Source organism: Hetaerina americana, unplaced genomic scaffold, assembly GCF_022747635.1.
Source record: "Hetaerina americana unplaced genomic scaffold, ioHetAmer1.1.p SCAF_4, whole genome shotgun sequence".
NCBI lineage: Eukaryota > Metazoa > Arthropoda > Insecta > Odonata > Calopterygidae > Hetaerina > Hetaerina americana.
Window position 1 is genome coordinate 81,631,872 of NW_027286985.1, and position 15,462 is coordinate 81,647,333.

General features: G+C 38.5%; 1 protein-coding gene across 1 annotated transcript in view; it reads left to right on the forward strand.

The window, feature by feature from the left end:
- The window catches only part of LOC139692486 (claspin-like), a 57,674-nt gene that overhangs the window by 15,177 nt on the left and 27,035 nt on the right, over positions 1 to 15,462 (forward strand). Inside the window, exons 7-9 of the mRNA XM_071590704.1 lie at positions 3,645 to 3,884; positions 5,734 to 5,847; positions 12,210 to 12,392. Of these exons, the coding sequence (XP_071446805.1) occupies positions 3,645 to 3,884; positions 5,734 to 5,847; positions 12,210 to 12,392 (537 nt within the window). The remainder of the gene's footprint in view (positions 1 to 3,644; positions 3,885 to 5,733; positions 5,848 to 12,209; positions 12,393 to 15,462) is intronic.

Below are 15,462 nucleotides of genomic sequence, written 5' to 3' on the forward strand. Positions count from 1 at the left end.
AGAGCTACTCTTGGATTGTCATCAGGTTTCCCAAGTGGTGAACCTCTACAATTAACAAATCATTACACCTCAACACTTAGTGTGCCAATGGCCTTTAAATTAACCAGCCCTTGAGGCTGGCCATTTTTTGTGCCTCCGCATGAAAGTTATAGGCATTCAATAAAACATACACAACTCCTGTGCTAGCAAATATTGTTAAGGAAATATTAAATGCTTAGAGACTATATACCAGAGTATTCAACTAGTGTGTGGTATTTTTCAAAACATGTCCCTTAAAGGAATAGAATACAAGAAAATCCACAAATGAAGTAGGTTTCACTTCTCCTTTTCTTAGCTGCACCAACTCTTCAAGGTCTCTTAGGAATTTTCTTGCTCCCAGCACCAACTTTTTTCTCTACTTAAGCTAAATATCTTCTCTACTTTTTGCTTTTTCATGTCCATTAAAAAGTCTTCCCAGTGGGTTCATCTTTGGTGCACACCCTGTAGGAAAAATGTGAATATTTTTCTCAATAGTGTTTGAGATGGGCTTCTCTGAGTCTCTGTGACTCACGCAGTTCCGTGTAACATCATGAAAGAATTATTTGCGCACAATTTGTTTTCCATTAAGTGCATATACATCCTAAAAGAATTGATTAGGGCACTGTTCAACAAATACAGCGCTGACATATTTGATAACTTTGTAGTCTTTCTCATTATTGTGAAATGTGTGTTTCTGTGAGAGGGTTCAGTGTCCAGTAATCACTTATTCTGTTTTTATGCAACTGCCCATAAGGATGACCAATCCTAAAAAGTTTTTTTATTATTTTCCATTGGCTAAACCATGCTACTTCAAACTTTTAGAAGATTATTTGAACTCATTCAGATTATGCTCATGAAAGTGATTTGATTCCTCTGCCATCATTGAAAGGAGGTCATCCCCAATAAATAAACTAAATATGTCACTCGTATATTTTTGATCATGTGGAGCAATTTTCACTAATGGTGTTCCAGCAAATGTTTATTAAGCGGGAATAACGTCATTGTCCAGACAAAATAAAACATTAATTACCACTCGTTGTGTTAGTTATCATTACTGTCATCAACTTCAGGATCCCTGGAGTACTGCAACAGTAGAGCACAAACAGTTTTCTTGGTAGTTATTACAATTCATCTCTGTCACTTGGGATTTCGCTATCATTTTCATCAGAACTTCCCTCAGTTTCTTCATGACTTGAAACATCATCAGCAAAAACATTAAAATATCATTTTGTCTCATTCCCCTTCTATTTTATGCAGCCGTGATTGCGTAAGGGGTAACTATAAATGTTACAGTAAAAAAATAAAAAAATCTCTCCAAAACACCTTAAAATTTTACAAAATCAAAGTGAAAACCTTCTAGGCAGATAAGGATGAAAGAAATAGCACCTGATAGTTTGAAAATAATCCACCGGGCGTAAAAACCAGAAGACTATATGAACACGTATTAATGCTTGAGCAGCCACTTGATACTGGTGGCAAAAGGCGTACTAATTGATGTACTAAGACATACGAGAGCAAACCACAAGGTGTTAAATGGGACTCAAATCATGAACCCTTTGATAAGAAGGTGGGTGGGTTCTCAAAAGCAATAAATTCATCTCCAGAGTAAGATGAAGAATAACTTGAAGCCTCTTCTTCAGAAGTTGAGTCTTCATATAACAAATCAATTATGAGGGCTGTCTAGAAAGTCACCTCCGTTTTCATGTAGCATGAGGATACATGGAGGGAGCCGAATGGTCGCTGTATTGACGCACACAGTAGGTCAGTATGCCTCGAACTGCAGTGGTTGGAAGGTCGTGCCGCTTGTCATTTGTTTACAGCGAGTCAAAATGAACAGCACAATTGAAATTCCCACCAAATGTGAAGTCCGTTCAGTGATAAGATTTTTACTGATTAAAAAAAACTTCAAAGCTGCTGACATTCATCATAAGGAAATTTGTGCACTCTTTAAACCAAATGTGATAAGTGACAAGAGTTGAGTATATCAGTGTTGTCGTTCATTTGAGAGTGAATGGACAAATGTCCATGTTGATGACAGAAGTGGTCACTCCCGTCTGTGGTGAACAATGAACTGCACCTGAAAATTGATGAAAAAGTTTATGTAAAGCGGCGTTTTACGATATCAGAATCCTTAGAATGTTTTCCACAGATTTCTACGACTCTGTTGGGTGGAAAAACGTCTGATAAGTTAGGCTACTGCACATGTTTTGTGCTGGTTTGAAGGAGGAACTTCAAGATGCCATCATCATAGGTTGGCTGATATCTCAGGCGGTGGAATTTTATGCAGAAGGAATTTGAAAACTAGTTCAGAGAAACAGGGAATGTGTAAATCTTTTTGGTGAATACGTATAAAAATAGTAGAGATATGTAGTTTTGAGATGAAAATAATAACTTTTTTGTATCCATTCCAGTGTATTTTTTATAGCACAACAGAGGTTACTTTGTGGACAGCCTTTATATGTACCATTAATTTGGTAAATAATTTCATGTCTTTAATGACTGAACAACTGTCTCATAATTCACAGGATTCCATGTAGTTTTGACCAATCACTAATCCGCTAAACAGTAGACATCTTCCTTCTTCCTGAAAGTGTCCCATCAAAATCTGTAGACTGCATCCAACTGTTATATTTCTCCCTCATTAATTCTTTTATTATTTATTAATGAAAACATCTTTAAAGCTGTCTCATTAATCCACCTGGTATTACAGCTGATTGAGGTTTATTTGATTGCTTTTATTTTTCACAGCTTCTGTTCATAGACTTCAAAATTTATCCCATGCTTACTGAATGGTAGGCGTTAGTGTTGTATCTTCCCTATGGAGTGTAAATTTTACTGAGCTATATATTTCACTAAGTTTATGAACTAACTCTGTACATTTCTTTCTCCTAAATAAGGTTTAGGGTTCTGAAATTTTTACTTTGACATATATCATTTTTCAATGTACTGAAATTGTACTGAAATTGATGTTATATTCATTTCGCATTCTCTGTCCCCAACTATAAGACTTTAAAATGTCAGTTCAACCATATACAATAAACAATATTAGTAGTTGACGTAGTAATGAAAATGATAGTGTTTTGAGGAGTGAAGCATTTCTTGGAGCATTCTGGGCAGGACTGACTTCATTCTTGAGCTGTACTGTATGTGAAACACACTAACACTTCTGCTGCGCGGGCATTTTGTTTATTTGCTCCTCTGTGAAAAGGGAGACCATTTCTCTCTCTTCTGAAGTTAAACGAAAGCAGGTGGAGAGCCTTAAAATCCACTTTGTGCCTTTTCTCGTGTCCCAAGGAATGACTAGCACAGAATGCACTTCGATAAATAACTAGTAGAACTTAGAATTCTTGAAATTAATTTTTAAAATATTCAACATTTGTTTACAGTTCTTAGTATGGTAATTGAACTCCAATGTAATTGAGGACACACTCCTAAAGTTGAAATAGTTTCGTTATATGAGGTTTTTCTTTTATTTCAGAATTTTTATACAGGTATGATGCAAAAAATATTGCAGTGAAGTTTTGTTTTTCTGGAAACTAATATAATGTATGTGTTACCTGTATTTTAGGGTTAATTTATACCCTGACTTGATGACAAAAAATTTTAATCGTATGCATATTTTACAGTTTACCAATTGAATGGAGATGGATGTGATCAAATAAATAAAAAGGCCAAAAAGAAGCCTAAATTTGCTCCAGAAGATAGCTCTTCTCAAGATTCTGAATTGAGAATGTTTAAATACCCTGGTTCCCCAAAGAAGGAAAAAACAAAAAAGAAAAATGATAAAGTCATATCTTCTGTGCAAATACCTGCTGAAAATTCAGAAATACCACTAGATGATGTCAAGCCATCAACACTCAGACCAGGTTGGTTGAATCTGCCTTTTAAAATGCTTCCGTTATTCATCGGCTGTGCAGTTCAAACTTTAATAAGTAAGACTAGTGATATGCGAGGTGTCTTCAAATCAATTGGGAATTTGAGTTATTTGGAAAGAATTTTATTTATTCCTCTATATCAATGTTATCCTCTTCAAAGTAGTTCCCATTAGATATTGTACCATTTATGCCAGTTCTTTTTCCAATCCTCAAAACAAATCTGGAATTCAGTCTTTTAGTTTTGCTTGTAGCTCACTCAGAGATGAGTTGTTTATCTCATCTTTTGTGCTAAATGTCTGTCTTTTAGTTTCTCATTATTTTTGGGAACAGAAAAAAGCCACACGGGTCTATGTCTGGCAAATATGAAGGCTGGCTTGGTTGCCAGGTCTCATTTTCAGTATTGTGTCCATCCTAAATGTCTTGGGATAAATAATTGAGGTGATTTCCCGTGCCTTCCTCAATAGTGTTTTTAATGTGATACCATCACCCAAATGGCCTTCCCACTGGGGTCAGGTGCCTTTGCAGCAGCCTCACTGAGGAACAGATGCTCTACTGGCTACTTATTTGTCTGATGCCTACCCTTTGACCTATTAGGCATAGGTGACCCTACCAGGAGCAAATATCATTGCCTCTGCCAGTATAGCTCTTGCACTGATCAGAGCGAACCAGCCCTTCCAAAGAGGGTTTCTAATAATCAAATGATGAAAATGTCAGATACAGTTGCTGCAAGGCAAACTCATGCAAATGTTCTAATAATGATACATAGTTTGCGTTTTATTATTAACTAAGGTACTGACTTTAAATGTATTTAAGGATAAAGTCTAAAGATGAAATGGGTTTCATTGCATTAGAGGTTATTCTGTTTTTTCATGATATCAAAATTTATTTATTTTCTGTGCGAAAATCCCCGTTTTATTTCCAAAAACAAATTACAGAATAAAAAATTTTTATCTTAGTAAAAATTTGTGTTACCATTAAATTACTGAAAACAATAAAATTATGTTTCTTCCTGTATATATCTATATGGTATAATTTATGTCATGACTAGATGATTTTTTCAATCTAATGTATATTTCACAGTTGATGCATGGGCTGAAGATAGAAGTGATCAAGTATTTTTACTGGCCAAGAAGGAATCTAAATTTACTTCAGCATATTGCTGTCTCATTAATCCACCTGGTATTACAGCTATTTGAATTTTATTTGATTTCTTTTATTCTTCACAGCTTCTGTTCATTGGCTTCAAAACTTATCCCTTGCTAGCATACTGAATCCTTGGCATTAATGTGGCATCTTCCCCATGCAGTATATATTTTACTGAGATAAATTTCATTAAGTTTATGAACTAACTCTGTATATTTCTTTCTCCTTAATAAGGTTTAGGGTTCTGAAATTTTTACTTTCATATGAATCATTTTTCAATGTACTCAAATTGTGTTGAAATTGATGTTATATTTATTTCCCATTCTTATATATTGCTTAGTATGATAACTGAATTCCAATGTATTCAAGGAAAAAGTCTTAAAGTTGAAATGAGTTTCATTATATGAGGTTGTTCTATTATTTCTTAATTTCAAATTTTATTTATTAAGTAACAAATATTACAGTGGCATTTGTTGTATTAGGAAACTAAGAAATTGTTTTTGTTTCTAGTATATTTTGGGTTGATTTATTTCGTGACCAGACGACCTGAAAAATTTTAATCCCATGCATATTTTAGTTTATGAAATGGATGAAGATAGAAGTATTCAAATAAATAAACAGGCCAAGAAGAAACCTAAATTTACTCCAGATGATGAGTTTTCTTAAGATTATAAATTGAGTATTTTTAAATTTCCAGGTTCCCCGAAGAAGAAAAAAAAGAAAAATGATAATGGCATATCTGCTGTAAAAGTACCTGAAGAAATTTTAGGAATATCACAAGATGACCTTATGCCATCAACTCTCAATCCAGGTTTGTTGAATCTTTCTTTTAAAATACTTTCTTAATTAGTGGACTGGGCAGTTCAACTTGACTTAAGTAAAAGTTTTGATACATGTAATGCATTGGTACCCTTTTTTTCTTGTTAAGAAATTATTATATGTTCCACTAATTTCATAGCTATGAATGAACCAAAAATATCAACCTGTTAATATTTGATGTTGAAATAGGAGCTATGGATTTATCATCTCTTCCCTGGGCTGGCATATAATGTGTATGTATGCATTTAGAATTTCCTTGGAATCAAATATGAATTTCTTTCTTCTCAATGCTGGGTATTATGTTATATTTCTCCTATGTACTGATATTTATTTCATTGAGTTTAACAACTAACTGCAATATCATTTCTTTAGATGAGCATTGCTTATCATTATTTAGATTTTCACTTCTTCATTCCAACATGGCAGCTTCCAATTTCACAGTAGGCATGATCTTTTTATTATTTGAATATGCAAGACAAACATGTCATTCAAATTCTCTGTTATGGGGTACATTTCTTGACATTTTTTCCCTGTGGACCAAATGTTGGCCCCTTAACCTCATCGAGCTACTCTTTTCTTATTATCTGGTTTCTCAATTACTGAACCACCACATTCTTCATAAAATCCATTAGTATTTCTCCTCTCATATATGCGCATATCACCCATTAGGTCATATGGCTGTTAGTTTTACTTATGTCTAAATTTTACCCATTTATGGTGGGAGAAAAGAGGAAGATGCTGAGAAATCCAAAGAAAAAATAAAATTATCTGAAGGAAAAGTTGAGGTGATGTTGAAGACTCTGATAGATGGGATATTGTCAGGGAAGGAGAAAATACTTAAAGTGTGATGCCAAGGCAGATAGAAATTATGAAAAGTTGAATAATGAAATATGAAAGGTAACTGGAATATTCCTGTTGCAGAATCTCATGGTGCAGTAAAAATCTTCTGCTATGAACAGGTTTCCATTATATACAGGTTTGAAGTACTAGAGTAACACTTTTGTGGAGGTGAGGATTCACCGCTAACTAGAGTAGTTGTGCTTCTTTCATAGTCTCTATTATGATTTAAAGTAAATTAAAAAAGAAAATTAAAACCTATGTAGAGTATTGAGCATGGAAAGATATAAAGTATTGTTATTAAATGAAATAAGGACAATTTGCACTTTTCCACAGTTTATTTAACGTACGACGCGTTTCAACTCACAGAGTCATCATCAGGTACAAGACCAGGTCTTCAGGACATCAGGTCTTGTACCTGATGATGACTCTGTGACTTGAAATGCATCGTACGTTAAATAAACTGTGGAAAAGTGCAAATTGTCCTTATTTCATTATGATGAACTTCCACGACCTCAAGCCTGACTCTGTTGAACTTATTGTTATTAAAGTATATCATAAAAGTATAGAGCAGCTGCAGTCACATTAATCATAAAAAATAACCAATGATATAATTAATATTCAAATTTCAATTCCAAATTTTTAAAGTTAATAACAGTCTTAGGTTTCCATTCATAGATAGCGTATTGCATATGTCCTGCTCCTCGTATCTATCATTTTCTTTATTGAGATGTCAGGTTGTTAGAGGGCAGTCACACTTACTGCAGTGAGGTAGTGTCATCTGTTGTGTAAAGAGGTAAGGATAGGTCAAGTTGCAGTGCCCTTATCTAAAAAACAGCGGCCTCCTCTCTGACTACTCCTGGATAAGGAAGATCATGCTGATGGCAATAGTTTAACATTACATGACTCGTTCTCTGTGCTCTGTCACTTGTCCCGCCACTGCTCCAAGGCTATGTTTTATCAATTAGTGTTTAGATGCTAGTTAAGCCCCAGCATAAATTATCAGCTCAGGATAACAGAGTGCCCCCTTAGCAGCTGAATCGATCATCTTATTGCCTGCTATCCTCACATGTCCAGGATCCCATAGAAACTCGAAGTATCATCAAGGGTTAAAATATGCCATATCAAATATTTTTTTTTTAAGGTAATCTACCAGTTAAGGTAGATTTTTGGATGGACACAACTACCAAACAAATATTTTATTACTCCTAACAAAACACAAAATCCATCATCCTACTCTATATCAGGTCCCTTTTCATCTCTGAGTACTTTCTTCCTCCCTTCATCCCGTCCAACATCCCTATCCTGTTCCTTCCCTTTCCTCTTTTGCCCAACATTCTACCATCTATCACAGTCTTCAGCATCCCACTGCCGGTCAACACCCCCTTCATCCACTTTTCCTGCCTCCATAGGATTGCTCCCAACATCCCCCTCTCTTCGCCCACCATAACAAGTACTTCCTCGTTTGTTTTCTTCTCTGTCCATTTCACCTTCTCCATTCTTCTCCACACCCACATTTCAAAAGCCTCCAATCTACGTCTATCCTCCTGCTTCAATGACCACGTTTCCGCACTGTACATAGCTACGCTCCATATCAAAGTTTTTACGAGTCTTTTCTTAACATCCTTACTCAAAGTCCCTGTCATCAACTCCCTCCTCCTTGTGAAATCCTCTTTGCCTAGCGCAATTCTTCTCCTTACGTCCCTACTACTTTGACCGTGTTGCTCCAAAACACTACCGAGATACATAAACTGTTCTAGTTTTTGCCCTCCTATTTTAATGTTAAGCTTGGCCTTTTTCTTTCTAGAAAATCGCATAACCTTTGTTTTATTAATATTGATTCTCATCCCATACCTGTCGCACTGAATTTCCAATTCACTCAGCAATGCTTGCAGCCCCTTGGCTGACTGACAAACTAAAGCTTGGTCATCAGCAAACCTAACTGATTTTACGAATTCCCCGCCCACTTTCATTCCTAACTCGAGTTCTCCCCATGCCTCTTTGATCATTTCCTCTGCATACAGGTTGAACAGCAACGGTGATAATGGGCAACCCTGCCTTACACCCCTTCCTAACCTTGCCCATCCTGCCTCCCTGTTTCCCACCCGCACCTGAGCAGTCTGAGACATGTACAGGTTGCAGATTAGCCTCCTTTCCCTCCAATCTATTCCTATTTTCTGCAATATACTCATTAGTTTTTCCCTATTCACTCTATCAAACACTTTTTCGAAATCTACGAAACAGGCAAATACCTCCTGGTTGTACTCTATATTCCTCTCGATTAATAATCTCATTACTGCAATGGCATCACGTGTACCTCTCCCCTTCCTAAACCCAAACTTATCATCCCCTAAGTAATCATTTTCCCTACTCTCTATCCTTTTGTTTATGATCCTAAGAACAACTTTAGCTGCGTGGGATATCAAACTAATTGTCCTATAGTCCTCACATGACGTGGCCTTTACCTTTTTCGGAATAGGAACTAAAACTGATCTCACAAAGTCTTCCGGCCAGATTCCCTCCTTATAAATACTATGGATCAGCCCATATAGCCTCTTCCTCCCACATTTTCCTAAGCATTTTAAAAGTTCCGCGGGAATGTTATCCACCCCCACGGCCTTATTTAGTTTCATCTCCCTTAATGCCCTTTCTATCTCATTGTCTAGTATGCCTGGACCTAAGCTGTCTTCCTCTACGTCATTTTCTTTTTCAATGTCTAACTTTGTTGGTCTGAGTTCTTTACTGTACAGTTCTTCTATATACTCCTTCCATCTCTCTTGGATCTTTCCTGGGTCGGCTATTACCTTACCCGCCTTATCTCTAACTGTTAGAATAGCTCTTCCTTTCTTACTTCCCGATAACGATTTAACTTTGCTGTACAGCGCACCGATTTCACCCTTCCTCTGGAGACTTTCCATATCCTCGCACTGCGTCTTCCACCATGCTTCTTTTGCTTTATTTGTTGCCCGCCTCAATTTATTGTTCAATTCTTTGTACTTCATTTTGCCTAATTCTGTATTTATATTCTTCCATTTTCCCCGCTCATCCATCTTTGTAATCATCTCATCCATGATCCATGGTTTCCTAGTCCTTTTAGCGTTAACGGTTCCAATAGTGTCTTTTGCGGCTTTAGACCACCCTTCCTTGATCACTTCCCATTTTTCTTCGATAGTACTAAGCCCTTTACCATCCTCCATGATTTTCTCTACCGCCTGTTTGTATTCCTTCCTTTTCAACCCATTTAATGCTTCTACATTCCATTTTCTAACTCGCCGCCCCTGCCTTATCTTTTTGAAACGTACGCTACATTTCATAACAACTAAATTGTGGTCTGAGTCCGCATCCGCTCCCGGGAAGCTGTGGGAATTTATCACACTGTTCCTAAACCTGTGTCTAACCAGGATATAATCTAGCTGATACCTTTCTGAGTCACCTGGCATTTTCCATGTATACCTGCGTCTTTTGTGGTGTCTAAACCAAGTGTTGGTGATGACTAACCCCTGTCTCCTGCAGAACTCAACTGCTTTCTCCCCGCGGTCATTCCTCGTGCCTAAACCGTAGTCCCCCACCTCATCACCATCTCTTCCTTCGCCTACCGTCGCATTCCAATCCCCCATTACTATCAAATGTTTCCCTGCAGGAACACACGCGATCCTGTCCTCTAACTGATCGTATATCGTATCGACCTCTTCTTCCTTATGGTTGCTCGGTTGCATGCATACCTGAATAATAACTAAGTTCGTCGGTTCTGCTTTCATCTCCACTAGTAGTATTCTATCTGTTACCTGCTCTATGTTGACTACGCTTCTTCCTACCTCTTCATTTAATACTATGGCAACCCCTCATTGGCTCTCGTCCCCACTGCTGTATATTATTCTATACTTATCACTCCAGTAATCCCCGCTATCTTTCCATCTCACCTCGCATAGACCTAAAATATCTATATTTCCCCTTTCCATCTCTCGCTTAACATTCTCCAATTTTCCTGTCCTCATCACTGTCCTAACATTCCACGTTCCTATTCTAACTAATTTGGTCTTCTTCTCCTGCGTCTTCTGTCCTTCTGCTGCTGGTTTTCCCTTGCAAGGGTTTCGTGGGATGACGACCGCGGAAGCCTTGCCTCCCCCACTGTCGGGCACGACACACGGCCGATTGGGCCAAGCCCCGTGGCTGCCAGGACTGAAAATATCTCTGTTGTCCATCATATTTTTCTTGGGAATGATAATTGAGGTGGTTTCCCGTTGCCTTCCTCAATAGTGTTTTTAACGTGACACCATCACTTACTGGCCGCCCCACTGGGGTCAGACGCCATTGCAGCCGCCTCACTGAGGAACAGGCGCTGCGTGGACTACCTTTTGTCTGGCTCCTAGCCTTCGACCTATCTGGCATGGGTGACCCTACCAGGAGCAATTTTTATTACTCCTGCCAGCACAGCTCTAGGGGTCATCGGAACGCACAAGCCCTTCCACCACGTCAAGGTTGTAGTCCGGGGAGGGGTATCAAATATTAAGATATCATAAGTACACAGGATTACTTTGTGCAAACATTGATATTTGAGATTGCTTTGAATAAACTAAAAACATAGTCTGTTGTTCTAAAATATTTTTTAAGACAAAAAGCAAGTATTAAAAAAATTAATACTGTCCAAGATTTTATGTTATTTGAAAGATGCTCAAAATGGCCTTTAGGCTAATCCTGTACCAAAAACAAAAGGGAAATAAATTGGCGACTGGTTTTCCAGGGAATATAGTTTATCGACCCATTTTCCCTATGATGGACAACTTATTTATTTTATTATTTTTATTTTAGAATTACGTCGCAATTATGCGATTTTCTTGGTGGCAACGATCAAGTTTGGTCAAAGATAACTCTTACAACGAAAATTACATACATTCACGCACTTATTTAGCTGGTTCATGATGGCAGTTATCATATGTACATGTTGGTTTTGTTAACAGACATTAGCTCTCTTAATCTCTTTCACATGCTACTCAAATGTTTTCCTGCTCTTTTTTTTATTACTTCTTTCTGTCCTCTATTTTTTCATCCTCTCCAGCATTGAGCAGACTGGAGAACAGAATGCACTAAGGTGGTGAAGAAATAGCCGCAGCCAAAGCTTTGGTTATTAAATTTATATTACCTAAGTTACTTCATTTCCGTCTCCCCAGCTTGCAAATATTATTGCCTGCAAAACTAATCCGCTTCCTAAACTGTCCTTATTCTTTGAGTAAGAAGCAATTAGCAATCCACACAAGCAGCTGACCCAGGCTTTGAGGTAGATGTGTGATTAGCAGTTAACAGGGTGGAGAGTTTTTCAGGCGTGAGAGAAAACTAAGAAGGAAAAGCTTTCAGTTTGAGAAAAGTTACTCCAACAAGCATCAATCCTATGTGATACCTTCATTTCCTTCTAGGATGCTAATACATATTTTTCTAGTAGTTTATTGTTCTCTACTTTATAGAAATTTTTTCTTCAGTAGGTGATTATAACTGCCCAACTCTTCATTTCACATTTTTCAGAGTGTATATCAGTCAATGTGAGCAATGATAAATCATCCCAATATTTGGGAGTGGACATTTTTGGCTCCCAGACTGCCTTTAAGAAGAAAAAGAAGAAGGACAAAAAGACAATAGATGTTGGTATTGCACAAACTGGATTTATGGAAACCTCAGAAGAGATCATACCATCTTCTCTCACTTCAGGTAGGTTTAATACTTTTGCCAAATTGAGTTGCCAAATTTATGTTGCATTTATGCTTATTTGTAAGGTTTGTAGTGACTTTGCAGGTGGTGATAATATAAAGTCACTTTGAGCGACAATATACTGAATAAATGCATGACTATCATCACATACTTTCTACAGTCGAAGGTTAGGAGCCAGATGAAAGGTAGTCCACGCAGCGTCTGTTGCTCAGTGAGGCGGCTGAATTGGCATCTGACCCCAGTGGGGCAGCCAGTAAGTGATGGTGTCATGTTAAAAACACTCTGGAGGAAAGCAACGGGAAACCACCTCAATTATCATTCCCTAGATAAATGATGGACAACACAGAGATTTTGAGTCCTGGCAACTATGGGGCTCAGCCCAATCGGTCGTGTGCCGTGCCTGGCAGTGGGGCTTCCGCGGTCGTCATCCCACGAAACCCTTGCAAGGGAAAACCAGCAGCAGAAGGACAGAAGACGCAGGAGAAGAAGACCAAATTAGTTAGAATAGGAACGTGGAATGTTAGGTTAATGATGAGGACAGGCAAATTGGAGAATGTTAAGCGAGAGATGGAAAGGGGAAATATAGATATTTTAGGTCTATGCGAGGTGAGATGGAAAGATAGCGGGGATTACTGGAGTGATAAGTATAGAATAATCTACAGCGGTGGGGACGAGAGCCAACGAGGGGTTGCCATAGTATTAAATGAAGAGGTAGGGAGAAGCGTTGTCAACATAGAGCAGGTAACGGATAGAATACTACTAGTGGAGATAAAAGCAGAACCGACGAACTTTCAAGCGGGGATTACTGGAGTGATGATAATAGAATAATATACAGCGGCAGGGACGAGAGCCAACGAGGGGTTGCCATAGTATTAAATCAAGAGGTAGGAAGAAGCGTAGTCAACATAGAGCAGGTAACGGATAGGTTATTACTAGTAGAGATAAAAGCAGAACCGACGAACTTGGTTATTATTCAGGTTTACATGCCACTGAGCAACCATGAGGAAGAAGAGGTCGATAGGATATACGATCGGTTAGAGGACATAATCGCGTGTGTTCCCGCAGGGAAACATTTGATAGTGATGGGGGATTGGAATGCCACGGTAGGAGAATGAAGAGATGGTGACGAGGTCGGGGACTACGGTTTAGGTACGAGGAATGACCGCGGGGAGAAAGGTTGGGTTCTGCAGGAGACAGGGGCTAGTCATCACCAACACTTGGTTTAGACACCACAAAAGATGCAGGTATACATGGAAAATGCCAGGTGACTCAGAAAGATACCAGCTAGATTATATCCTGGTTAGACATAGGTTTAGGAACAGTGTGATAAATTCGCACAGCTTCCCGGTAGCGGATGCGGACTCTGACCACAATTTAGTTGTTATTTATTTAGGTGTTAAGAAAAATGGGACAGTTTCAAGAAAGGGTTGTCTAAAGCCGCAAAAGACACTTTTGGAACCGTTAACGCTAAAAGGACTTGGAAACCATCGATCACGGATGAGATGATTACGAAGATCGATGAGCGGAGAAAATGGAAGAATGTCAATACAGAGTTAGGCAAAATGAAGTACAAAGAATTAAATAATAAATTGAGGCGGGCAGCAAATAAACCAATAGAAGGATGGTGGGAGACCCAGTGCGAGGATGTGGAAAGTATGCAGAGGAAGGGCAAAATTGGTGCGCTGTACAGCAAAGTTAAATCGTTACCAGGAAGTAAGGAAGGGAGATCTATGCTAACAGTTAGAGATAAGGCGGGTATTGAAAAAGAATATGACGTAGAGGAAGATAGCTTAGGTCCAGGCATACTAGACAATTAGATAGAAAGGGCATTAAGGGAGATGAAACTAAATAAGGCCGTGGGGGTGGATAACATTCCCGCGGAACTTTTAAAATGCTTAGGAAAATGTGGGAGGAAGAGGCTATTTGGGCTGATCCGTAGCATCTATGAGGAAGGAATCTGGCCGGAAGACTTTGTGAGATCAGTTTTAGTCCCTATTCCGAAAAAAGTGAAGGCTACATCATGTGAAGACTACAGGACAATAAGTTTGATATCCCACACAGCTAGAGTTGTTCTCAGGATCATAAACAAAAGGATAGAGAGTAGGGAAAATGATTACTTAGGGGATGATAAGTTTGGGTTTAGGAAGGGGAGAGTTACACGTGATGCCATTGCAGTAATGAGATTATTAATCGAGAGGAATATAGAGTACAACCAGGAGGTATTTGCCTGTTTCGTAGATTTCGAAAAAGCATTTGATAGAGTGAATTGGGAAAAACTAATGAGTATATTGCAGAAAATAGGAATAGATTGGAGGGAAAGGAGGCTAATCCGCAACCTGTACATGTCTCAGACTGCTCAGGTGCGGGTGAGAAACAGGGAGGCAGGATGGGCAAGGTTAGGAAGGGGTGTAAGGCAGGGTTGCCCATTATCACCGTTGCTGTTCAACCTGTATGCAGAGGAAATGATCAAAGAGGCATGGGGAGAACTCGAGTTAGGAATGAAAGTGGGCGGGGAATTCGTAAAATCAGTTAGGTTTGCTGATGACCAAGCTTTAGTTTGTCAGTCAGCCAAGGGGCTGCAAGCATTGCTGAGTGAATTGGAAATTCAGTGCGACAGGTATGGGATGAGAATCAATATTAATAAAACAAAGGTTATGCGATTTTCTAGAAAGAAAAAGGCCAAGCTTAACATTAAAATAGGAGGGCAAAAACTAGAACAGTTTATGTATCTCGGTAGTGTTTTGGAGCAACACGGTCAAAGTAGTAGGGACGTAAGGAGAAGAATTGCGCTAGGCAAAGAGGATTTCACAAGGAGGAGGGAGTTGATGACAGGGACTTTGAGTAAGGATGTTAAGAAAAGACTCGTAAAAACTTTGATATGGAGCGTAGCTATGTACAGTGCGGAAACGTGGTCATTGAAGCAGGAGGATAGACGTAGATTGGAGGCTTTTGAAATGTGGGTGTGGAGAAGAATGGAGAAGGTGAAATGGACAGAGAAGAAAACAAACGAGGAAGTACTTGTTATGGTGGGCGAAGAGACGGGTTTGTTGGGAGAGATCCTATGGAGGCA